General features: G+C 40.8%; 1 protein-coding gene across 8 annotated transcripts in view; it reads right to left on the reverse strand.

The window, feature by feature from the left end:
- LOC121504912 (collagen alpha-1(XXV) chain) overlaps positions 1-24,973 on the reverse strand; it is a 245,038-nt gene extending 220,065 nt beyond the window's left edge. For all 8 annotated transcript variants that reach the window (XM_041780021.1, XM_041780019.1, XM_041780017.1 and 5 more), the window contains exons 1-2: positions 24,349-24,973; positions 24,132-24,201 (exon numbers count right to left, since the gene is read on the reverse strand). In XM_041780021.1, the coding sequence (XP_041635955.1) occupies positions 24,132-24,201; positions 24,349-24,645 (367 nt within the window). In that variant the 5' untranslated portion in view covers positions 24,646-24,973. The remainder of the gene's footprint in view (positions 1-24,131; positions 24,202-24,348) is intronic.
- Between the last annotated feature and the right edge of the window lie 697 nt (positions 24,974-25,670).

Below are 25,670 nucleotides of genomic sequence, written 5' to 3' on the forward strand. Positions count from 1 at the left end.
GTAGGTATGTAGCCCTAACCCTAACCCTAAGGCAAATTTAGCTTAAACTCATATCTACACTGTAAAAAATCCAACTTGATTAATGTTGAATGAACAAATGATGATTTATTTGGTGCACTTTTGATAACTGAACTAGTTGATACATATTATTTTGAGTAAACTTAAATTATGTAAGACACGTAATCTACCAAGTGAACATATAGGTTTAAGTTGAGCCAACACTTTCTGGAGGCTCAATTAAAATAGCACAACTATTTTAGTTGAGTCAACTAACTTTTTAAGGGAAAAAACTCAGCCAACTAATCGTTTTTAGCTATGAGCATGTAAGGTGGTAACATGAACTTTAAAGTTTGGCCCCTCAACTTAAAAAATATTTTTATCTTGTTACTTATCTATTTAACATTGGGCCCTCATATTAATTTTACAGTGTATACTGTTAGTAGTTAACATTACTATGTAAGTCATTGTAGCTATGTAAGCTTTATACGTAGCTTCATTATTTCCGTAGCTTACGTAGATTCATTAGCTTCGTGCGTAGCCACGTTAGCTACTTTAGAGTGTTTTCATTGAGGACAAGCATTTTTCCTGCAAGCTGGCCATTTACTCTGCTTTGTTCAACATTTTATAATTACTTTTTAGGGTAAGGGTTTTGACTTTTGGTAGCCTAACCTTTACGTCAACCCTTACCCTAATCCAATTCTATTTTAAAAGTTTTAGTGTGTATTTCTGTTCTGACAGAGGTGGCGTCTCACAGTGATGGTCTGCAAGAGGGGGCAAGCCAAGTCTTTCCCACTGTGTAAAAAAAGTCTCAGTGACATAATCCATTGTTTCTAAAGAGGCATTCTGAAGTCAAACAATGGCTTCTTCCATACTGGAAACAGTATCTAGGCCTAACCAGTTTAGTGGCAGGGACAGTCTTGGAATGAATCTGGGCATGAAGACTGGCAAACAGCTGCAATGTGTCCACCTGTCAATCAGATCAGCCACAATCCTTATTATGCAAATTTATGGATAACTTTTAGCCTTAATATATTCACAACAGATGAGTTATTTTAAAAAAAATACCCAGTATAACATGTACAAGTAGACATGAGCACTAGAGACCCAAACTGTTTGATTACCAGGCTGTAAACATGATTCCTCCTGCAAAAATGGTCTTTTTGGTTGCTAAGGGAGCTTCCTCCAGCCTCTAGTGGACACCTGCATAACCACAGTTTGCTTAATATTTCAACATCAGAGACTGACACTTTCGTTTCCCTGTCAGATAAAGGTCAATTAGCTGCTTTTATCAAACAGCTGTCCTTCACTGGATGGTTTGCTTTGTTTGTGATGTTTTTCTTCTTGCAGCCAAAATTATCTTCAAGAGAAATTCAACCTGTACCCAGAGAAGTCTCTTGTATCTCTTCCCAGACCTAGAAAATATCCAGTTGATCAGCCAGTTTTTACTCCAGCACTGTTTTTTTGTCCCTGAGAGGAATTTAAACACTGAGATTTCAGAGACAAAGAACAAAATTCAGGAATATGAGATTATCTCATCTGATTTGGCAGGTTGAAAATCATTTTCAGGTTAACAAAAATGTAATGTGTCAAACTGACCAGCCTGACACCAGATCCAGAGAGGCATTAGCAGCGCTGGTGTGAACGAGGGAAGTCGTTTCTCCACTTCCTCTTGTGTTGACTTTGGCTAGCAGACGCTAATCTGAGAACAGGCCGGGGGGGGGGGGCAGTCTACCTGGAGCACAGTGTCTGCAAACTATGAAGACAGATCACAGTTCAGTTCTTTTTTTCCTCTTGCAACACATCTCAGCCTTTCTGTATGTTTTCAACCCCTACAAGGCAATATGTAAATTCTCAAAAGCTGCCAACATTATAACTTCCACCAACTAAATGCACAACTGCTATGCAGACTTTGTTAAAACTAATGAATTCAACACTTTTTGCTTGTACAAACATTTTGCCCAATGCATTAGGGCAGTTTTGCAACCTTAAACTGCACAGCTCTGACCTCTGTCAGCCCAGCACCCTGCCTCAGGCAACACCTCTCAGAGGTGCCTTCATATCCGGCTCACTGATTTTGTCTTGCCTTGCCACCACCAGTACAAACATAACAGAATATGTCAGTGAAACCAATGCTTCATGGTAGTATCAAGCTTTTAACAGGAGGTGATGAATGGCAGATATTTTAGTGGATCATGTCTGCTGGGAAAAGCCAAAGGATATTGCTGAGTAAACACTGGACAAAGTAGCAGATGCAGATATTCCACAAAATTAACACTGAATAACAGTAAGATGTAGCAAGTGTGCTCACTTTGCAAAGTGTCTCTTTTGGTCTGTCCAGGGGTTTAACACAAGCTGGATCGACAGGGTTCTACTTGAGCCCAGCGCTGCAGCAATTCATTTTGTAACGGCTAAAACAAATGTTTGAAGGTGTGTTCTAAGCGTTGGCTCACTTGTTTTAAGGCGATGATGGTTCAAAGAAGCGGCCTGTGGCGTCAAACACAGTCAACAGCACGGGAGCTCTGTACACTCACTGGCATCACTGCTAAAGCAACGCTAAACACACTATCAGCGACAAGTTCCCCATGAAAAAGTCAGTTGTTATTTGCCCAAACACTTTTATTGTGAATGCCTACTGTAGGAAATGTGGTATTGTCAATTGCAGCTTAACATACCTCAGCAGGAGAGAAATGAAACTTAAAAATATATGTGCAATTATAAAGAAATGAAAATAGAGAGACTTATGTAATCACTGTATAGCATGAGTATGCCATGCTATGCCATGCCAAATATTTTACAGCAAGAGAATGACACGATACCCAGACCTTAATCCGATACAGAATTTGTTGCTGGGCTTGAAAAGGGCTGTTCAGACTCGATCTCTGTGCAACCTGATGGAGTTTGAACAATTTTGCAAAGAAGAATGGAGTAAAAGTGCAGGGCATCTACTAAATACTGACTTGAAGGGGATGAATATTTATACAGTCACTTATTTTACATTACATATTTTTATTGAATTGGCATTATATTGTAGAAATCTGTTTCACTTAGACATTAAAAGGAAGTGTTTTTTTGCATTATTTAAATAAAAAAGCCAAATTATAATCTCCATGATTGATTGATAAAATCAATGAAAGGGTAAAACATCCAAGAGGGTTAAATTTTTTTAAACAGGACAGCCCTACAATCCACTCATCTGGAGTGAGTCACAGTTACCTGCTAAACCTCGAATCCCATTTATACAAGCTGACTGGCAGAAAAAGTCAGCTGCCTGCACTTGCTAGATAAACCAAAAGCCTAGGTGAAAAATGTGTCTGTTTGCATGCAGCTGCACCACCAATATTTAGGGAATTTGTAGGAGATTTTTGTAAACTGCAGCTAAATCAATGCTTGGCAACCTGCAGCTTTATGACTCACACACTCACAGGCAAGAAGGCCTTAACTCCAGTGGGACTCAAGATTTAAACCAATGCAGCATTGACATGTGTCGTGTTATTCTGTTCTCGCTCAGACGAAACCTACACCCTCATATAACTGGGATCTGACATTTGCTGTAACACAGACGCTCTGCCAGCTCCTGCAGACTGACCTCCACCTCAAAAAAGTGACTCCAAGTTCAGAGGCTGGATAGCCAATAGTGCATGAATAACTGCTTTGAGGATCCAATCAAGCCTGCATTACATAACTGCAAAGTGTGCAAGAGTTTCCCTCTCATTTTTTATGGCATGAAAGGAAAAAGCATGTTAACGCGACTGCAGATGCACGCTGCAGCTGAAATCCAATAGCCAATTTGGGCGTCACTATGTTTATGAATGTTCCTTGTATGCATCTGGCGCCGTTAATGCGGCCACCCTGTTACCCTGGGTACCAAAAATACTGTGGCAAGTTCAAACTGCTCTCATGTCATGTTTAATCAGATGAAATGTGTGTCACACAAAGTCATGTCTTGTCCCAATTACTTCTTTCCTATGGTGGTAAAAGTGTTCATCAGTGTCAGGCGAGGCAGGGAGAACGCCGGGAAGGTGTAATCTGTTTTGAGCTTCAAGGTCACAGGAATAGATTCCGGCTCATATTTCGCTTTTTAGCACCGAGAAAGAGATAATCCTGACCTGAAGCACTTTAAATCAGTCATACCGACACAAAGAGGGAAGCATCACCTACCCCCATTATTCTCAGAGACTGACAACAGCGATAACCTTGATAACACACACCCCCAGATTAAGTCATAATCACCCAGCAGCATGGTGTCCTTGCAGAAGAGCAGTCAGTCAGTTTTCCCACCAATTCTCCACACGCTTTGTTGGGTTTTTGTGGGTTTGATGGTCTTAGTCAGCTCCAACTACGAACATAAATACTGCCATTCATTTGCACCATGCACAGACCCTGGGAAAGCAGTGAAAACACTCGGGGGCATACTTACAAGACAGTAAACATTAACAGTGCTCTAAAATTTTAAAGATAAAGGATGGCTCCAATTAAGAAAGTGATTTATTTAGATTTTCCCCTATTTTCCTTCGTCCTTTGACAGGCGGCAGAGGGAAATGTGGTCCTTGTATTGTCTATCAGAGCCTAAGCTGCTATTAAATCAGTTTATCTGCAGAAAAAGAGCGACATGCATATAAACAATGTTACACTAGTGTGGATTCTAATGTTTGCAGTCAGATGCATGCAAGGCCGTCACAATATGAGGAAAAGCATGATGTAAATTGTTTGATATTTCATTAAAAATATGAAGAGTTCTTGTAAAGCAATTAAGGGGGGTTTCACATCAGAGTCCAGGACCATGGACGCAAGCACGCTTGACTCTAAAATCATGCTTCATAATATGTGAATACAACTGTGCAAGAGAACAGGTACAAGCAGCATTACAAGCATATTGTGCACAACTGCCGCCTACCGTAATACACTGATTTGAAGTGTGATCAGGCACGAAAAGACGTTTGTGATGTGAAAGCAGACCAGTGAGGAAGAGGAAACGGTGAGGCAATCATGCTTGTGCCGAAACAATCTTGTCTTGTAAAAAAATCTAACAAAAAACATGGTTAAAATATGTATTTTTTTTAATTTCATGAGGAGAAAACAGGTTTTGAGCCACCAGGCTAAATTTCAGAGGTGAAAAATATTGTCAAGTAAGTAAATGAAGTTTGTATATGCAAAAAAATAAAGCACAAATATCTGCTCTAGGGTGCTGTGGCCATGTCGCTTGAATGTGCCAAATCCATGCCTGCTTGTGAAAAAAAAGATCTTTGTTGAGTCTGCTGTTTTCAGATGCATTTTTTTTTTCTGAGCCCTAATTTGAAAAAAGTCACACTCCAACCTTGCTCATTGAGTCTGTTGCCTTATATTTGTATTCACTGTGAACATTCGTAGAATGTGGCAGATTGTTTCGAGAGAAAATAAGCAGTGAGGCTGAATCTGTGTCTCTGTCACTCCTTAAAAATCACTCTGGATCCATCGATCCTGACAGACATCTTCATACTGCACCGCCTCGTACAACACAGCTGTGCCAAGTTTGAGAGATGGAGAGCAAATTTTTAATTCAGTCTTAGGGTGCTGTGAGAACAAACTTATGCCTTTATCTGTTATATTTCCATGGTTGATATCCACATAATACGCAGGCAAACTATGGTGTTTAAAGTGAGGTTTGGTATGATAGAGGAAGAAAAGGGGGTGAGAGAGAAGGAATCATTAATAACCCATTTAACTGACTCTGACTGATGCAAAAATTAAAACTTTAATGAAAAAAAAAAGACGAGAGTTTCTGCGTCAGTGTGCACTATGTCATGAACTGCCTGAAGATGTCACAGCCTACTTCATCAAGTGAAGTAGACTATAAGATTTCAAAAAGCAACACTTCATGCCACAATCTAAAGAAATTCAGGAACAGATGAGAAACAATGTCAATGACATCTATCAGTCCAGAAAGGGTTGTAAAGCCATTTTTTAGGCTTTGGGATTCCAGCAAACCACAGTGAGAGCCATTACCTACAAATGGAGAAAACTTGGAACAGTAGTGAACCTTCACAGGAGTGTCCAGCCTACCAAAAGTGCTCCAAGAGCGTATCAAGCAACTCATCCAAGAAGTCACAAAAGAACCCAGAACACCATCTAAAGAACTTCAGGCCTCACTTGATGCAGACTGGGGCTGCAATGCTGCTTCAGGACGTGAACAACTTGCTGTAATTGCTGGAACCATCAACTTCAGCTTCAACTTCCAACTTTACTATCCCCGAAGGGAAATTTGCTTCCCAAAGGGAAATTTGCTTTGCAGCCAGGTAAAAAACATGAAACATGAGAAGAAATGCAGTCGAGCTTGACTTTGGCTGCCGAATGTATGTCAACACCGGTTGATCATGACTCTGCCCGCCCTCTCCCTACTCTCCAGCCCTGGTTTTTGGCCCACTGGATCCTGTGATGATTCCTTAGTGCACTTCATGCCTAAATGCACATGATTGCTTAATGTTCAAGCACTGATTTCTCATTTTGCTTTTCCAATGACTTTAAAGAGTGCATATAGGGTATAATTTACTACCTGTATGCATGAGCTTCATGCTGACTGCATCACAATAGTTTAAAAGCATGACTAGTGTACCCAGGCCTCCTTTCACTGGATATTTACATCTTTAGTGAGAAAGCACTGCCCAGTCAAAGTAATTGTTCTCATTCATCACCCTAAAAACCAGATTTTTTTCAGTGTGTTATTGGAAAGTCTCATACTGCTATCAAAATGAATTGTGCTATATGTTGCACAGCTCAGGTTCATGCCTGGAATTCCTTGCATGTCTTGAATACGCAGTGTACTCTCTACCTGAAGCACCATGCAGCCGTCACAGCAGGTGGTATGTTCAATGTTCTGTGTGAAATGAATAGCAATCTAAGTTCAAGGCATACTGAGGCAATCAGCCTTGTTGAAAAGACGAAGGCGAGGTTTGTATTTCTGTAACGAGTGCAGTGTGAGAATATGATGAGGTTTGAAACTGCAGGGGAGAGTGGAGTGGCACATGGGAGATGGTTCATTAACCTGGATCCAGACAAAGATCTACAGGGCGTCATGGAGGTTTGTTGAAACAAGAGATGGTTATGAGAGTAACTGATGCAATATCATTGATTTAGATTACATGTTTCATTTTCATGCTGCTGCTTTTAGATGCCATGCCCCTTTGCATGGACATAAACTGAAAGGATTCCAAATTTTTATATTTGCCAATACCAATATTTAATTTTTAAGCTATTGTCTGCTGATATAATGCCAATAATGTCATGCACCCCCATAAATTCTTACAGTGCAGACCTGTGACTGCAACCAGCTTCACACTGCTGTCAGCTGCCTCCCGTAGTTTCTGGCTAGGTCATCTTTGTCCTTTAGAGAGTCCTCCGAGAACTTCTGCAGCATCCCAATGACCTCTTGAATTTTAAGAGTGAAGGCCATCTCAGAGTTCTATCTCTTTCTTCAGGTCAGAAATAATAACCAATTTGTATATTTTGATGTTGCTGCTGTAGTTAGCTGCATTTTTCTGCTTGGCCTCAGTTTGCTCCTGCAGCACTATATCTCCAGATCCGAGCGATTGTTTCTCCTTTTGGTGACCTGAGGCTTCGTCCTTGAACGCCTGTTTAAGAGCTATGATTTCTATTATGAGCTCCTCCTTGGATTTGGAAGTGTAGAAAGACACGTCAAATTTATTTACCAGCATCGACCATCAACAGGTAAAACATCCAAGGGGGTGAGTACTTTTTATAGGCACCTTAACAGTAAAATATTTCAAAAATTCCTTACACTTAAGTCTGGCTGCACACTAAACAAAACACCCAAAGTTATATATAAGTACTTTTTACGATTCAAAAGTGGTCCACAGAGATTTAAGGTGCACACACAAGCACAGTTTACATTACCATGCCACAGTGCTGCAAATGAGTACATCCATCTTACGCAAGAAATCAAACAAAGCTATTTTCAGTCGGCCATACGGAGCATCAGCGCCGTTTATCAAGCTGTCGAAAATAACAATTTAACCAGCCGTCTAGCCTGCTTGGACCATATCAAATGACCACTCAATTAAATTAAAGTGCAGAGGGCTTGTCTGTCTCACTGCTGGGTTTTCCAAGCCTTAACTGTGGCTTACACAGCTGTTTCTACCCTCCTCTTCATCAGATACAAGGGTGGGGGCCCCTGAAAGCAAGACTGTCTGCAGACCATGAGGCAACTTTCTGCATATCAATCCATCTTTACTGACACGGATGCATGTAGGCTACATTCACAGGTATGCTCACTTGGCAAAATTCCACTTCCCCAGGCACCGTGTTGTTTATTTGAGTCACACTACTTGATTGCATGTGTTTAGATTAATTACACACCAAAGGGGACAGAAAAAGAAGTGTGCATGAATACTGAGGAAAAATACAGATGCCTTAATAAGTTAACCACATTCCACGCCAGTTGTCACATCACAGCTGGCTGAGAAAATTGAGAATGAGTGGCTACAGTCCTTTTATTTCATGCTTTCTCCCTCTCTTAATTTAGAAAATTAAATCAACCAAACCACAATATCATCAAAACAAAAAATCGCCACTGGCAATATATCAAGTTTCAAATTCTGCAGGGAGAGGCTGCAGGCCGTCACGCATGGCTACAAGTTTTCATGGGTCATGGTGTTACTGCATATGTGTGAGTGGCTTTTGCAACAGCGTTTTTGTGAGTGGGTTCAAATGTGTGTTTACTGCCTTCTCAGATCCACAGCGAGCCTCATATTTCATGTGGTATTTAGCACAGCTTTGCAAAGGAAGAGCTTGATGAGTACCCCAGTGAGTGGAGGCGGGGGGTCCCAACCCAACAAGCCAACCAAACATGGAGCTATGGAGTGGAACTGACACAAACTGGACATCTAATGCTGTTTACCACAGTGGACAAGAAACAGCAGCAGTGTGAGCCAACCGTTTGCACTCCAACCTCTTGGTGCAAGCTGGAGGGAGTCTGGGATCTTACAACATCTGGCCAGCCACTGGGCAAACCCTCGCCTCCATCACTTTTTCCACACTGAGAGGTTGCCTGAGTCGCTGCTGTTTTTGAAGAGCCTGAAGGATTGCTTGCTTGTTTTAACTGGGAATAAAAGGTTTTACAGTTGAAGAGGTCACTCCAAAATGTTTGCTCTGATAAACATTTTGCAAACAGCATGAATAATGGGTGTAGTTATGGGTAGTAGATTGATATTTTTGCTTGACTTCATTGCGAAAAGATGAACAACGGATCATAGAAAAAGAGTTTATACTGCAACTTTGTTTTGTCTGACTAGATGATATTTTACCTTTACTTTCTTTAAAGGGTTAGAAAAAGAAAGATAGGGTTATGGCAGGGCTTTCAACATCAACAAGTCAACACTTGTGAGTAAATTAGGGGGCTAAATGTGTTATCCTTCAGCGCAAAGCAATCATTTGACCAAGTTTGACCCCAAAAATCAAAACTTGAGCTACCGCCTGGTGCTTCTTTGCCATTGTGAGATATCCAATTCACCACTCTGATGACCCCTCAACAGTCACAGAGTTAAGGCCTTTGCACACTGAGTCCATTTATTTCATTCAAATTTTTCGCTCGTCAAAAAAGAAAATCAAGTTCATGTTGTTATAATTATGTTTGCACACTGATGCCAAATTTTCGTCCGTCATATTTTTTTCAGAATAGGTTCAATTTTATGTGAAAGTTCGCATCATTCCAAGTCATTTAAATGGGTGACTGATGATTCGAAACAGTGCCTGCTGCATCCTCGCTTACTCAGCCACCTCCTCTCTCTCTCTCTCTCTCACACTGAACCCACACTTCGAACACCAAAGTTTGCTCATTTATCATGTGGATCTCATGTGGATGTGTGATAGATGGTTCAGTTCAGTGGCTGTTGCTTTATTCTCTCTTGCTTGCTTGCTCACCCCCGCCCCACCCTCCCTCTTGCTCCCTCTCTTGCACCGAAACCTCCCTGCAAACATCATAGTTTGCCACTGTATTATATGGATATAAACAATGGAAATATAACAAATAAATGCAGAAGTTTGTAGCCTACTCACAGGTCATAACAGAGGATGAATTAAAAAGTTACTCTTCATCTCTCCAACTTGGCTCGGCACTATGATGCATGAGCGTGTGCTGTATGAGGATCCAGCAAGATTTTAAAGGAGTGACAGCTACACAGGCGCGCAGTACAAAACAGTTTCCCACATTCTACGAATTTTCGTTGTGAAGGCAAATAAAAACGCAACGGACCCAGAGTGCAAGGTACAAGTGCATGGCGTTTTTTTTTTTTTGTTTCATGGATTATGGCTCAGAAAAAAATGGATGGAGGCTGTAAAGACCTTTAGTCTTGTGACTAAGAAATCTACATTTGCAGACGAATTGTTTGCCAATAAATCAGATAAATAAAGTGCAGTAGGAAACCTCCACTGACCAAACCGTCTCATTTAAGTGAATCTTAAATGGGTCCTTTGCAGACTGTGGCCTCTAAATTGGGGCACATCCTTTATTTTCTCTCATCTACCAAAATTCAAATGCTCATTTTTACTTCAGAAATTTCAATGGATGACTTACACTGTGAAAAATAGTGCCCTTTTGGGTGGGATGAAGAGTTTACTTTGTCTTGTTATTTATAGTTCATTTAAATCAAATAGATAACTAAGAGCCAGTTGATCTACTAAACTCCTCCAAAAAACCTTCAAAAATTCCACTCCCTTCGCACACAAATCATTTTCATACAGTCTCTTGCAGCTTTTGAATCCAAATGAAATATTACTTGTTATAAATGCTTATGTGGGCTGTTTCAGGGCTTAAGGACTGAACATAACATGAAACAGTTCTGAGCCAGTGTTGCATGCACTAAAGTATGCATAGGTTAAATGATGCATACACCGCCATAAAATAAACAAAGTCAGTAAACGCCACCCTTGCATTGTTTCAAAAATTAAAGACATCTTTTTAAGGGATTCCCATGAACGGTGGCGAGACCATATTAACCATAGTTTGCATGTCAGACACACGCTGGCAAAATTATAGCTTCCTGCTGTGGCACGTCCCAGTGCTTTTTTTTCTACGCACCAGCCTGTTTTATTTGTAGTGCCTGTTCTTATTAGCCTGATGGAGTACAGAGCTGCAGCATCTGTGCCCCTCACCCCCCCATCTTCCATGCCTGCTGGGGCTGAGAGGCCTGGGGCACAAAGCCACAGGCAGTGGGGAAGGAGGGGTAGGAGAGCATGTGGGGAACGCCTCAGGGGTTCCTTAGTTTGCTTTGCACGTCTGGAGCCCAGAATTTCCATGACATGGGTAAACGTTGGCATCACAGTGCTTTACTGGTGATTTAAACCTGATGGCAGACAATAGAAAATAGTTCCTTCATCCAAAATAAATTACAGTGCCTATAAAAAATTATTCACCCTCTTGAATGTTTTACCCTTTTATTGGTTTTCCATGATTTTCCTATATTTTGACACATTTATTTTACCCTCTACTTTACAAGCCTTCTGGGACTGGCTGCCGAGAAGCATCCCCACAGCATGATGCTGCCACCACCGTGCTTCACAGTGGGGATGGTGTGTTTGTGGAGATTTGAAAAAAGTTAAAAAAAAAAAAAGCCAGCTTGTAAAATTTAGGTCCGGTTAACACTCTAGGTTCAACTAAAAGCTAAAAATATGTGTTATAAGTTGTTTGAAGAATAATCCTTATATAAGAAAGGGGACAGCTTGGCCTGTGTAACACTTCTGACACCAAAATCTGGTCCTTTGCCTTCCTATTTCTGCAATGTTATAGAATCTGCATGTAGCCTTAACCAGATTAGTATAAGAGAGATAAATAATGCTCAGACTGCAATGACAGAAAAATCCCCTAACTGAACAGTGGACTTGCTGTTTTATGGAGATGTAACTTTAGAAAAGATCCCCCTTGTCTCTTAAGGTCTCTTTGAATACTGGAAGGTCAGGGATGAGTTGTGGGCTCGTGAAGGGAAGGTTAGACTTAAGACATCACAAAGGAGACTTCAGTCAGGGGATGACTGGAACTTTCTATCCAGTGTCAGAGGGCAGTGAGCAAATGAGGCCGAGAGTGTGTGAGCCGTCTTTTGTGCAGGATTTGCCACCCAGCTCTATCAGAGGAGCTCTGGATCCCTGAAGAGGGAGCATCAAACGGCAGTGATTCCCCCTCCTGCACTGGAGGTTACAGAGCAATGTAGCAAGGGGGAGTGATGTTGTAGTATGACCACAAAATGCCCCCGTGAAAGGGCGGAGGGCCTACATTTTAGAACCATGGTTTGCTACTGGCACATACTGTACCTAATTTTGTGGAAAGGTAAAAGGTCAGCCCAAGTCTCAGCAGAGCATCAGGACTGGAGAACTCAATTTTACAAATAATTATGCACATTCTTAAAAAAAAACATTTGCCCTGCAAAAGTCTGCAGTGGGTTTTACACTATCCTCTGGTCAACTGAGAGACACTGGCGTGCATAATGACACATTTTTGATTGTGCAAATTATTTGCACAAAGAAAAAATGTGTTTTGTGTGCAAAGGCCTTACTTCATCTGCCTATATCTGTTTAGTGACTGCCTAATACATGACTGGACTTTGCTAAACCATACTGTTAAAAATGATTGTATTATATATGATGACTGAATAAAAATACTATCACTGTTTAAAATTTTTGGAGCTTTTACTCTAGGTATGTCTTTGGCTCTGTATGTTTGAAAATGGACACTTGCAGCATATGCAAAATACAACATATTCATAGCCTGGTACTTTCCGAAGGAAGTGGTGCCTATCCTGGAGCTCTTTTGAAACAGCATCCTTTTTGGCATGTTTGCTAGCTTAGTTGACGTTACTTAGCAGGTCATGTCAGTGTTAGTAAGCTGGGCTAGCTAAGCATAAGCTACATGCCGAGATTGATCGACACAAGTGGACAAACAGTCAAGAAACTGAAAGCCTTGAACACAGTATATATACAGTCAAATCAGTGCTGTAGACACCCATGGTTCATTGTTTTGGTATATTAATTGGTTGAATCAGAATGAGGGACAGTCAAAACCAGGGCATAGCAATGTCATATAGATATTTTAGTCAGGAACACAATCGTGTTATATTTAACCGTCTAATTTCAGCATAGATATACAGTTTTAGGCTTGGTTTTCTCTGCCAAGTAAAACTGAACCCCCATATGGATAGATTTATTTATGACAATGTGTATTTAGTACACTAAAATAAGTTCAAAAGTAGCCTGAATCTGAATATGAGGGTGCAACAAGCTTCATGCCATAAAGGAGGAGGCTGGGGTGGAGTAGGTTAAGCTTTGTCAGCAGCAGCATGGTGCATCAGCATTAATGCAAGCAGGGATTAGTGAGAAGTACATCATATTTTCAATACACTGTTGTGTTGAGAGAAGGAGTATGATTGGCTGTGGGAGCTTGGACGCAATAATTAGGATCAGCTGGTAGTCCGCTTATGACTACCAAGTCCGTCATGAACCAAAGCTAGGGTTCATTTGTTGGGACACAGGACATGGAGCTTGAAAGAAGCATGGGGAGATACTAAAAGGCAAAGACAGGTTTTAAGGCAGCAAATCCAATAACTCAATTGGTGTCTTTCAACAAAAACCTTACTCCGCATAAGTAAAAAAACAACACCAGAATCATTCAGATCAACCTTTACATGGTTTCTGATCTCATTATCCTTGGGTATGCTTTGGTGGTCCGTAGAGTGGGGAAATATTGATTGTATTATAAGCTAAAACTGTTTTTGGAGCAAATTCCAGTCAAGCAATGATGGAGAGACAATCATTTTATTCAATTGTGGGGTGTGCCGTTATATTGTGGTGATGGAAACCCCTTCATTTACCTCCAAGTAGTAGTGGTAGAAGCAGCCAAGACAGGATCTCCAAGCTTCCTACTTTCTTCCACAGAAAATGACGACAGAGGCCAGGAGCCAGGAAATGTTCAAGGACACGTGAGACGAGCCATTAAGCAGGAGCATCTCAATCCGCCTCTATTCTCTTGGTGCTGTCCTCAAGCCTGAGGTCCTTCCATCTCCTTCTGTTGTGGCATCGCTCATATAAAAATCATGTCATCTCCCGTCCATTCATTGTGTCCCCTCAGGTTAATGTGTAGTAAAAGAAGAAAAAGGAAGCCTCCCTTTCAAGCCTCACAGTCATTACCAGTGCTTTCAGCTGGCACGCCTCATCATCCCCCATAAAAAGTGCTGTGTCAAAGGTATAAAAGAGACCATCTGGGCTATTTCCAGCATCCTGCCCTTTATAATAAACCTTGTATGAGATTGGAAATCAGGGCAAATGCACCACTTCTTACGATAAAAACTTAATTTATTGGGACTGTGTAAAATCTAAGCCAAATGGGTCATGCTTTCAATGCACAAAGCGATCCCTGCAAGATGTAATCCACTGTGCAGACTACATTACGTTCGTGCTCTACATGGAGATACCCTGTTAAGCAATTTAGCAGCAATCAAAATCTTAATTGCTCATTCACCGCTGCCTAAAGGCAAAGCTTCCCAGGCTCCAATCCTTTGTCTCGGGCCTCACTTGCTCTCAAAGGCGGCCTAACCTGACTCACGAAACCAGAAACAGCTGGCAGCAGTGGCTACCTGGAAGTCTGCTTAGCTTTACCTAGCACTCAGTAATTACATGGCCATTAGGCCACCTCCCAGCACCAAACCACACAGACGGCTAAACTCAAAAGCTGTCAGTGATTAATTACCAGCTGCCCGCTGAGTTGAGGATATCTGAAGGGATTGGCACAACTGTATTGTATCAGACCGTTGGGATTACACAGTTTGTGAGGAGGGAGGAGGGGTGCAACCAGTATTGGCCACAAGGAGTTGAAAAGGAGTGATTATATTGAAATTTTTGTGGGTTTGTGTGTTGCCTTTGCTTAAGTGAATCAAATCTGGACTCGACAACATAAGCCAAACAGATAGCTGCTCCTGGTTTTACGTTGAAATCAGCTGATGTGACCCTCTGCTGCCCCCGTACCTTTGGCATCCAGCGCGGGGTGTTTAGTGAAAGAAAAAACACAACATCCCACACATTACAAGTTGTATGTTTCTGTTCTCTGAAGACAGAGCACTTTGCCTGGTGTTTAGATGCCAGGTCTTTTGAAGCGTTAACTCCAAGTAATGCTGGGAGTGAGGAAAAGGGGGATGTAGGGGGGGTTTGAGGCGTATGGGTGAGTAAACAGGGATGAAGAAAAGCACCAGTGCTTGCTGACTGCACATTTTATTATAGTCCCATTAAACAACAGGCCTGGACTGGAATGCAGATCCCAAGAGGAGAAGGTATACAAAATAATGAAGAGAAAACTCCCCTTCAACGTGGAAACAATTATTAGGAGGAGACTGGCTTCACAAGGTGGTACACCGGGTGAGTGTGACTTTATTTCACTCCAACTTTTTTGGGTGGTTTTTCTCTCCTCTGTAAATCTAAAGATTACTTACACAAAATGTACCAGGTTGAAAGTGATCGTTTCAGGGTGCAGGGGGAAACAAACATGGAGTTTGAAAAGTCATGGACAAACTCAACTTCAAGCCTGCTGGTGGTACAGCATGAAATTTGCAACCGTTCACCTCCATGGCTCCATCTAATGAGAGCAATCCATCCTGGACAAAAACATTTCATCTAAATGAATGGCAGTAGGTGGGAAAAACATGGTCTTAAGCACAAATCCACTGGCCTGTGAAAAAACATAAATAATGACTTTTCTGAACGTGGATCGGCATCTTAACATTGGAAAAGTCAACAAAATTAGTGTTTGAGTGCCTATTCAGCCCTCTCAATCAAAATAGACAAATACCTTGTCTTGTCATCAGATCAGTGATCAGTATAACACTGATCATTGACTGGAGGCCTGGAGGCCACATCAGGCCCCCACTGCTTCCCATCTGGCCCCCAAAGGCTTGATTTAACTCAGAAAATATGCTAAAGCAAAAAAATATATTGCTATATTTAGGGTGTCTTTTCTTTCTTTCCTTTTGTAATCCCTACAGATATTTGTATCTCCAAAAATAAGTGAGATTGAAACAATCTTTTTGAATACTGGCTTAATATTTGATCAGTTTTACAAAATTCCAACTATTATTAACCATTATTGGCAAATAAGATACATGCAACACATAATGTTTTTCACCAATCAGAACGCAGATTGATGCTCAAACTACAATCTGCCATGCAGATTGATCAAACTACATGGCAGCCCCAGAAATATGTGGCCTAAATATCTCAATCGCCCCCTTGTGGCTGGCTGCAGTATAAGTTATAGGGACTGACTTCACTGCTAAAGGCTAAAAATAAAGTACATTTCAAGTCCAGCTCCCACAGTGTCTGCACAGACACATGTTGATCCTTGGACAAATGCTTTCAGATACTTTAATTTTGAATATTTATGCCACCCAAGATGGGATAACTAAAGTGACTAAGTAGAGATGATTCAACCACCTTTTTCAGTCCCGATAGCTGTTTTGGACTTTTTAGGTTAACACAACTTTGATTGCCTTTTACTGTTTGGTCTTACAGTGTAGGGCTGGGCAACAATCAAGTTTCCATTTCAGTTACCATTTTGGCTTCCCACGATTATAAAAACAGGATAATCAGGATTATACAATCACAGTGCTGCATGTTGTGTTATGTTTGTTCAGTCTGTAGGTTTTTAGAAGTGTGGTAAATGTTTTAGTGTTTGTTCTTATATTTTGACCAAAGTATTTTTTCTCTTTGTCCATTGTTATGATATAGCATTACTTTAAGATATTTATGGTTTTCCACTTACCTGTTTCCCTTTACTGTTTGTTTTTCAAAGGGTTAAGAGTGTCTGGGTTCGATGCAGACATTACATAAGGAAACACAAATATTAACCTCAATTGAGGAGCTCGAATATTTAGTTGGATGATATAAAGTCAGTATAGGGTTAATCCTCTGGGCACCATGAACGTTTGCCAGATTTATTGGAAATCAATCCAAAGTTGTCAAGTCATTTTTCAAAAACAAAAATGAGAATGTGTCTAGATTGTGTGGACAGAAGTTCATGGCAACTGATGTAAAAATGTTGATATACTTGAGATTGGAGCGTACTGGTGGAGCATTCAGCCAACGTCACTTTCAACATGTTTGAAGCACTCTCAGATTCAGGCCTGATCACAAACTTAGAAAGAAAGTGTTTTGAGAAGCTAAAAGTCAGTGAAAGCAGACACTGTTAGAATGACAAATCACACCATAAAGAAACTTCATCTTTTCTCACCAACCACCACATCAGCATGAATAAAGTCTACTTCAAGTTCAGTGAAGTCTTTCTTTGATAAAGATGCTACGAACTCCCTCTGATTCAGAAGCAACCTATAAAATATCCTCCAGCCATGGACCATTGCTCCGTCTTTGCAACCACTCTGTCTTCTTTGACAGCAATAAAGTGAAGACTGTGAAAAGCACATTACGTTCTTCCCCTCAAAGAAAAAAGCCACATCAGAGCCAGGGGCTGTCTCTTAGACAGAGGAGAGGATAAATATTGAGTGAACCCATTCAGCATTCATGGGGTATAAAGATATTTGGCCTTAAAAAGCCCTGTGACTCAACTTTCAACAAAATATGCTACTAGCAGAATATGCAACAATGATACAATATTCAATACACTGGATCAAATTATGCATGATTTAATACAAACAAAATTACAGATAATGAATGCTTTTTATGCAACCATAATTTTAAAAACTATGGAATAAGTAATAACAAAAACTATTCAAGCCAATCCAGACAAAGTATATCACTGTGATTTCCAATGATTACCCATTAATCTCAGTTATTTTCTCCAGATCTGGACTTATTTGTGAGGTTATCTTGAGACAGCAATGTTGGTTTTCTGACACCTACCAAAATAAATAAGCACTGGAAATAGGATAAAACCTTTTTAATTTTAAAGGAAATTCTTGCTCTTGCTCTGCCCATACCTATAAATTAAAGTCATTGATGTAAACCAACCTTACGATACAACGATAAAACATATTTACACTGTAACAATACAAAGTTGGTTCATACAATGTGGCTAACATTAGCAATGCTAGCACCGCCAGCCTTCAATCTTCTTTCCAAGTTAACGTCCACAGTCTTCCACTGATTACTGTCACTCTGTACTTCTGTTAAATGTGTGTAACCTAACATAGCCTGTGGACAACTTTATCCCCATTTTCAGGTCAAAATATAGCTCAACTACACTGTCCCTAGGAGATGCTAGCAGTGCTTTGAGCTAGTGGTTCTTTAAGAAATAAAGGAGAGGGGTCTGGCTGCAGACAGCAGCTCTCAGACACCTCTCTTGCAGACCACTACTGTGAGACACACTACCACCATAAGGAAGGAAGTGACATTTTCAAGGATAATGTATATCCCATTTTATAAGTATTTATGCAAACACTGGCTCCTTTAGCTTTCACTATGGAGCCAAAGCTACATAGCCAAAGCCAAAGCTAACATAGCCAAAGCTAACATCACGAAAGCTAGCTAAGTAGTCACCATGTAATATAGCGATGTAAACTTTAGCTTTAGCATTGTTAGCTTGGGAAAGCATAGCTATTTAAAATGACATAGATTTAGCCACATAATGAATGCACATTTAGCTAGGCTAGCTGAAATCTTAAAGTTACTATGTAGACCAAAGTACTGAGGTTCAACTCAACTTTACTAGTATTGACTTAAAACCAATGTAGCTGAAGCTGACATAGCATTGTAAGCTACAAAGGTTATATAGCTACATAGCAATGTAAACTTTAGCAATGTTAACTTAAGCTTCATAAGCTAACATTGTTTGATTAGCTTTAGCTACATAGTGCAAGCTAACACAGCTATGCTAGCTAGGTAGTTCACCTTACTATGTAAGCCAACGCAGCTACATTAGAGTCAGTTTTAGAAACATTATTTTAAGCAAACATAGCTAAAGCTAACATAACATAACAACAGCATAGAGACCAATTTAACTGTAATTGTTTTCCACAAAATTATGATTTAATATGCCATTATTTTCCAAGTTCCTCATCATTATATATTATAACAAACACAATATTTGGCAGATTAAACTAAGGCTGAACAATTTTGATATAGGCCAGTAACTGCGATTATTTTGACTCGTAAATTCAATTCAATTTTCAGTTTGAGCTTTGAGCTTTTGTTGTAATGAAACTGTAAATTCAATATGAACTGTTGTATTGAAGGGAATGAGGAGTTTATCCTTCTCAAGACAAACATGCAAAAGCAGGAAAGAAAAATGTTGGCAAATTTGCTTAAAAAAAGTGCAAAACTTATATTTTGAAACATATCTCAGGTCAAAAGAATGTTACACCTTCTACAATTTAAAAACACAGTAGGACACATTGCAATATAATCAAAATTTGGATTAACCCACCAGCCCTCCTGTTAAGTCAGCTAGATTAAACATTTTTGTAATTTGGTTTTGCAGGTCAGGTTTTTAACGTTTAACTTTTGGTGTCGTAACTTTCCTCTTTACCCTAACCCTAACTGGAGGTGTATTCTGATTTTATTTGGAATTTTTTTAATGTATTTCCATCCTGATAATGGTGCTGTCTGGCAGCAGTGGTCTGCAAAGCAGGCATTTGAGAGAGGCATTTGCAGCCAGACTGTCTCGGACTTGAGATATGGCAGCAAAGTAGAAGTCATTAAGAACAGCTACAGTAGCTACTAGTGGTATATAGCTGCATTACAATTTAGATGGAGCATTTGACCGGGAACGTGGGCCTGAAATGGGGAAAAAATAGAAATAATCAGTTTAACCAACTGGTATTTTTGGTCCCAACAACAAAAACCATTAAGCTGGCTAACCACATACATCCCTAACTGATTACTTCAGGCTTCTGTAAAAATGCTACCTTTACTGTTATTGTCCTCATTTTTATTCCAACCAACATATTCTCTTGTATCTGCAGTGTTGCAAAAGCATGAAATGTTAAGTTATGACAAGATAGATGAGATATTTTGAGAAAGGAAAGGCGAGATCTATATAAAACACCTGAAATTGAAAATGTGTGGATGTTTTCCAGGTAACGGCCTCTGCACTTACTTAGATAGTGGGTTAAAATCCAACATATATTTAAGACTGACAACAGAAGAATGACTGTGAGAGTCTCATGATGGTTTATACTTCCAGTACTTCTGGCTCCGTTGATTCAGAGGATGAGTCACTTGCCACTGATAAACCACTTCGTATTAGTCATTTAGGAATCATATGTTCACTCTTCTGTTTCTTTTTTCCATAAGTTCAATTATGATACATCTTCTAGCCTTTATTGCGTCAATGTGTTTGCCTGCAAGGGGAGAATTTTATCGTTTTTATCCAACAAAGAGTTTAGCAATCAGGCACAACACCAGAGCAGCACCTGGATAAAGGAGGGATTCGCCACTTTAATCAAGACCACTTCAGACTAGGATAAATAAAATGATTATGACTTTTTCCTTTTGCAGCGTTCTGTTTTTGCCAGAATGGGGATCTTTCCTTGTCCAACAGAGAGGTCATAGATCAAGGCCGACACCGGAGCAGCACTTGGCCAAAGGAAGGATTTGCCGCTTTGCTCAAGACCACTTCGATCCAGCACTAAACAAACCCTTCACAGCCCCCTGGTTGTCCATCCAAAATGTCAGACAGTACCGCACACTGTCACAGCTATGAGTCTGTGAAAGAGGTCACCCCACAGTTTGTTCACACTCACTGTATCACATTCCCAGCTGGGGGGTTTACTGAGGATGTGATGCACACAGATCCCTCTTCATCAAACTTTAAAAAGTTATGAAAACATGTCAGATTCCTGCAGCATGGCGGCTCAGCACAGGCAGCAGTCTGCCAGAAACAAGAACAATGTTCACACTGAGAGCGCTTGGAAGCATTACTACCACTGACATGTTATTTACAGTGGGAAAGGAAAATCAGAGGACTGCTTTTATCATCATGATTGTCATTGACCTTGTAGACATTTATGAGGATGAAAAGAAAACTTAGAGAACAAGAAGAAATTCAACATGCACTTGTTGCCCCAAAAACTGGCTAAAAATTTAATTTTCTATGAGATAAGAAATGAGACCCACTGATACGACAAAGCAGAATGCTTGCATTCTTAAAGAGAAGATGTGTGTCTTTAAAAGTGTTTGCAAAAGGATTTAGTTGAATAAATGCCACATCTTAAAAGGCAAACTGCCACATTTGGCTTTAGTTTAGGTAGGCCACAGAGTCCAGTGCCACGATAAATTTAGATCAGCTGATCTCACTCAAGCCCTCATCAGCTGACGGCCAGCTGATTTGCTCTAAACATGCTATTGGCTAATCACTCTTATGCTGCTTTATTTAAACTGCTCTAGCCTGGATATGCTCTGCCACTCCCTCTGCAAGCCGCTCCTCCACCCCAGCTCCTCCTTCATCCTGCCTCTGACTTCATCAATGTCATTCTGTTGTCTCTGCTCTTAAGTAAATGCTAATTAATAACTGCTATTTAAGAAATATCAATAGCTGCCAATCATGTGTGTTTCTTCACAAAGTGGTCCTGACTGAAATAGTTTAGGATTTTGAGGGTGGCCGATCAGACCTCAAAGGGGGCCCTGGCCACTTCTTTGGATACACCCCTGGAGCCAAAACTCCTAACCTAATACATCTTTAAAAAGGTTTAGAGCAGCAAGTGCACTGATCACTTTATTAGGTATATTTGTTCAACCGCTGATTAACACACATATCCAATCAGCCATTTAAAAAGCAGCAGGCAATGCATTTAGGCATGTAGACGTGGTCAAGATGTTGTGTTTAAGTTCAAACCAAGCATTAGATTGGGAAAGAAATGTGGTTAAAGTGACTCTGAGTGGGCCATGGTTGTTGATGCCACACAGGCCAGTCAGAGTATTTCACAAACTGCTCATCTACTGGGATTTTCATGCACAACCATCTCTAGAGTGTCCAGGGAATGGTCAGAAAAGGAGAAAATATCCAGCGAGCGGCAGTTCTCTTGGCCAAAACGCCTCGTCAGTGGCAGATGTCAGAGGAGAGTGACCAGACTGGTTCGAGCTGATAGAAAGGCAACAATAACTCAAATAGCCATGTATGCAGAGGGGTATCTATGAATAGACATGTTGAACAACGCTGAAGAAGATGGGCTACAGCAGGAGAAGGGTGCCAATCCAGTCAGCTTAGAACAGGGAATAGAGGCTAAAAGTTGCACAGGCTCACCAAAATTGGACAACAAGATCGGGAAAATTCTGCCTGGTCTGATGAGGTTTAATTTCTCCTGCAGCATTTAAATGGTAGGGTCAGAATTTGGTGTAAACAGCATTAAAGTCTGCCTGACTACCAACAATCATGGCATGTTTAAAATCACTTAAAGTCCCTGTGAAATGATAAAAAATCTGTGTTGTATGAAAGGCCACTGTGTTATAAACCACCAGGCAAAATCTCAGTCATGAAAACTATCGAAGTTTATAAAATTAAGCTTCACATTCATGAAAAATGACACGTCTGGTATTCCTTATGTCTCATTTTCAGAGTTACGTGAAGTTACGTCTGTATCCCGTTTATGAGGCGTCCTTGTTGTTAAGTTTAAGCTGAAAACAGTCCATTTCCTGATGTTGCTATTCAAAATATGATTAGCATCAGAGGTTTTAATTGTGACAGACTTGGCAGGAATAGAATATGTTTATAATCGAATACTTTACTAAACAGACAGGAGGGATTGAACTGCTGCTGCTTTGAGAGAGACAAAGCCACAGTCCACTTCTTTCAATCATCCAGGACTTAAGACAAGTAAAATATGGATTAAAACAAACCTTCAGCAGGTAAGATGCTTGTTCCTGCTGCATCTTGTTCAAGTGAAAAATACAGAAGTACTCCAGCAATTAGCCTGCCCCCTGACCTTATGGCGAACTATGGCTGGGAGTAGAGACACACGGATTTACTGTTTTCTGGCACAAGTCTCTCTGTTATGATACTTTTAATGACCTGTAGGCCACCGTAGCTGTTAATTTTCAATAAAGGCGGTGACATCGCCTTACATTAGACTGTATTGCGATGAACTGCTTGGTGATTTTATATCGGTGACATGGTGGGGCTGCTATATTTGCCAAGCCCAACTTAAACCAAGCCAGGAAAGAGGTGAAAAACTTCCTAACAGTCAAAATCCAAAATTCAGTCACACAAAGATCTCACTGTTTTCACGTTAACAGCAACCTTATTCCAACCTATCTAGTGTGTTAGGACACAAATTTTGGATTTCACTTTACAGGGACTTTAAATCACCTTTCCGATGCTTTGTTTGAACTTCAGCAGGTCATCTTGACTGTGCCTACATGCCTGGATGCATTGGTTGCTGCAGTTTCATTGACTGATTAGTTGTTTACATTGATGAGCAGTTAATTAAGTGTACCTAATAAAGTGACTGGTGAGTGTAAATCGAGATGATGTCTTAATGGCCTCAAGAATTTCAGTCTGTGCAACCATGTCAACTTTACAATCGCATTGTTTACTTGCTGCAGCAGTTACTTGGTGCATATAGTCTGAATCTGTAGGGTTCTTTTGCAGACTGAGCTCCAGTCTGGAGTTTTCAATCAAACATTCAAAAGCAGCATTTCTCTGCAATGATATCTGACAACCAAGCACACCAGCATGAATGAAGAGTGAGGATAAATGTGATGTCAGCCAATGCTGTGCAGTATTTCCTCCAGCCTTCCCTCACTGATGCACTGACTAACCCAACCTTGACTCCATCCCAGAATGCTCAGCAGGCTGACCCACTCTGAAGGAATAAATGTTTCCATCTACTGGTGGGAAACGTGAATTTCAGGAAGGTTTTTTTTTTCTTCCTCAGAGTGCACAACTGAGCAGGCAACATCACAAGTCAAACAACCTCTCAGCACCTCTATGTTTAGCCCCCCTGTTAAATGCCTTTCTTTCTGTTAAGTGTAATAGCCGGTCAGCTGTTGTGCATCCTTCACAGCAGACCCCCCTCTGAAAAAATATCAACACAGTCCTAGCAAGCTGTCATGTGTCATCTGTGTCAAAGGACCTGCTCAGGCAGCTTCCATTCATTTGCCATGAAAACAGTAACAAGCTTCCAGAGTCTCACAGAGCTGGGGAAAGTAGTTGATCATACCTGGAGGGCAGTTGCATTCAGGTGCTGCTTGTCTGGCTGTCCTAATCTTGACAAAATTTTCATAGGAGCGCTGAAATGTCAAAAGAAAGGCATTTTCATTCATTTGGGCATGGTGCTTTTAGTGAAATTAAGATATTGAACGCTTTCTTTTGGGGTGTTTGCGTTAACAGAGTGACTTAAAACAGCAACTTAAAGGCGTGCAAACATTCAGTCTTACCTGGGAGAGCAGCTCGTCCACTCTTTGTTCAATAAGTGAATTAAAATCATCCATGGAGTAGCCGGGGGCACGGACAAAGGTGTGCTCGCCATTCTCACCCTCCAGATCCACAACCCTCTTCTTGATATCAGCTGCGTTAAAGCTCAGGAGAATGCAGAAGGCGATGGACGCCACCGAGCATAAACACGAGATTATGTTCAGCACTGTTGCGCGGTGAAATTGTCGCTTCTGAGGCGCCACTTCTTTCTCCATTTTTTCCACGCACGTAGATGCACCTCTTGCCTCCGCGGTCTCCATCTAACTACAACTACACGCGCCGCTGGGAGCAAACTGCATCTGGCACGGAGTCACGAATTTTATGGCACACTGTTCTGAGAGAGAGTGTGTGAGAGTGTGTGTGAGAGAGATCCTGCGACGCCGCGTTCACGTACAGTCACTTTGTGGTGACAGCGACAGAAAGATGAGAGGAGCTCCACTCCGCTCCAGCCAAAGCAAGTCAACCTGTCTGACGGCGCGTTGGGGAGAGGGGGGGTCTTGCAAACTTGTTGCGCCAAGCCTTGCACAGTAGTCTGCTGCAGAGGAAATGTGCTATTATGCACAATAAAGTCGAAGGAGAGACTGGGGAAATAAGAAGCAGCGCGCGTGCAGTGGAGACAGCATTACTGCTCGGAGCTTTTCCACGGTGCAGGCATGCTCCCCCTCATTACGGCAACAACACGCCTCCAATCTGCCCCGACTCATTAACATAATTTATTGCCCCACACCCTTTGAGCTCCTGCACGATTCTCTATTAGTGAAATTATGATGTATTTCTGTCGTATCTCGAGCTTAAGAAACGCTGCGTAAAAACGCATTACTTTGCATTTTGTGCAAAAGTCACCAGACTTTCTCTAAAGCAAGGCAAGAGAGCAAACGTGTGTAAAATAATAAAGTATTCATGCAATGTTTGCGTTACTTAAAGACACTCTTCTGCATATGTTTCACCGTGATTTGATTGTGTTTTTGGCTGCGTAAAAGCGCACGGAAGCTCTTTAACACCTTTAAACGATAGAGCCATCCAACAGAGCAGTGTCACTGCGAGACAGGAGCATATTTTCCATAAGAGCAGGGCCGTTCATAGGGGGGGCAGAGCGTCAGAAAGGGGCCCAGCTGTAACACTGTCAAACCTTAATATAGGCAATGCAAAAATATATTACCCTACATTTTGGCTCCCTTATAATAATAATTCCTGCTATTAAATTTTTGTCAGGAATGTCCATTAAAATTGAGTAATTTGCCTGAAATGTTGGGAGAATTTGCTATGAAATTTTCAGGGAAATTTA

This window comes from Cheilinus undulatus, linkage group 22 (assembly GCF_018320785.1).
Source record: "Cheilinus undulatus linkage group 22, ASM1832078v1, whole genome shotgun sequence".
Taxonomy (NCBI): domain Eukaryota; kingdom Metazoa; phylum Chordata; class Actinopteri; order Labriformes; family Labridae; genus Cheilinus; species Cheilinus undulatus.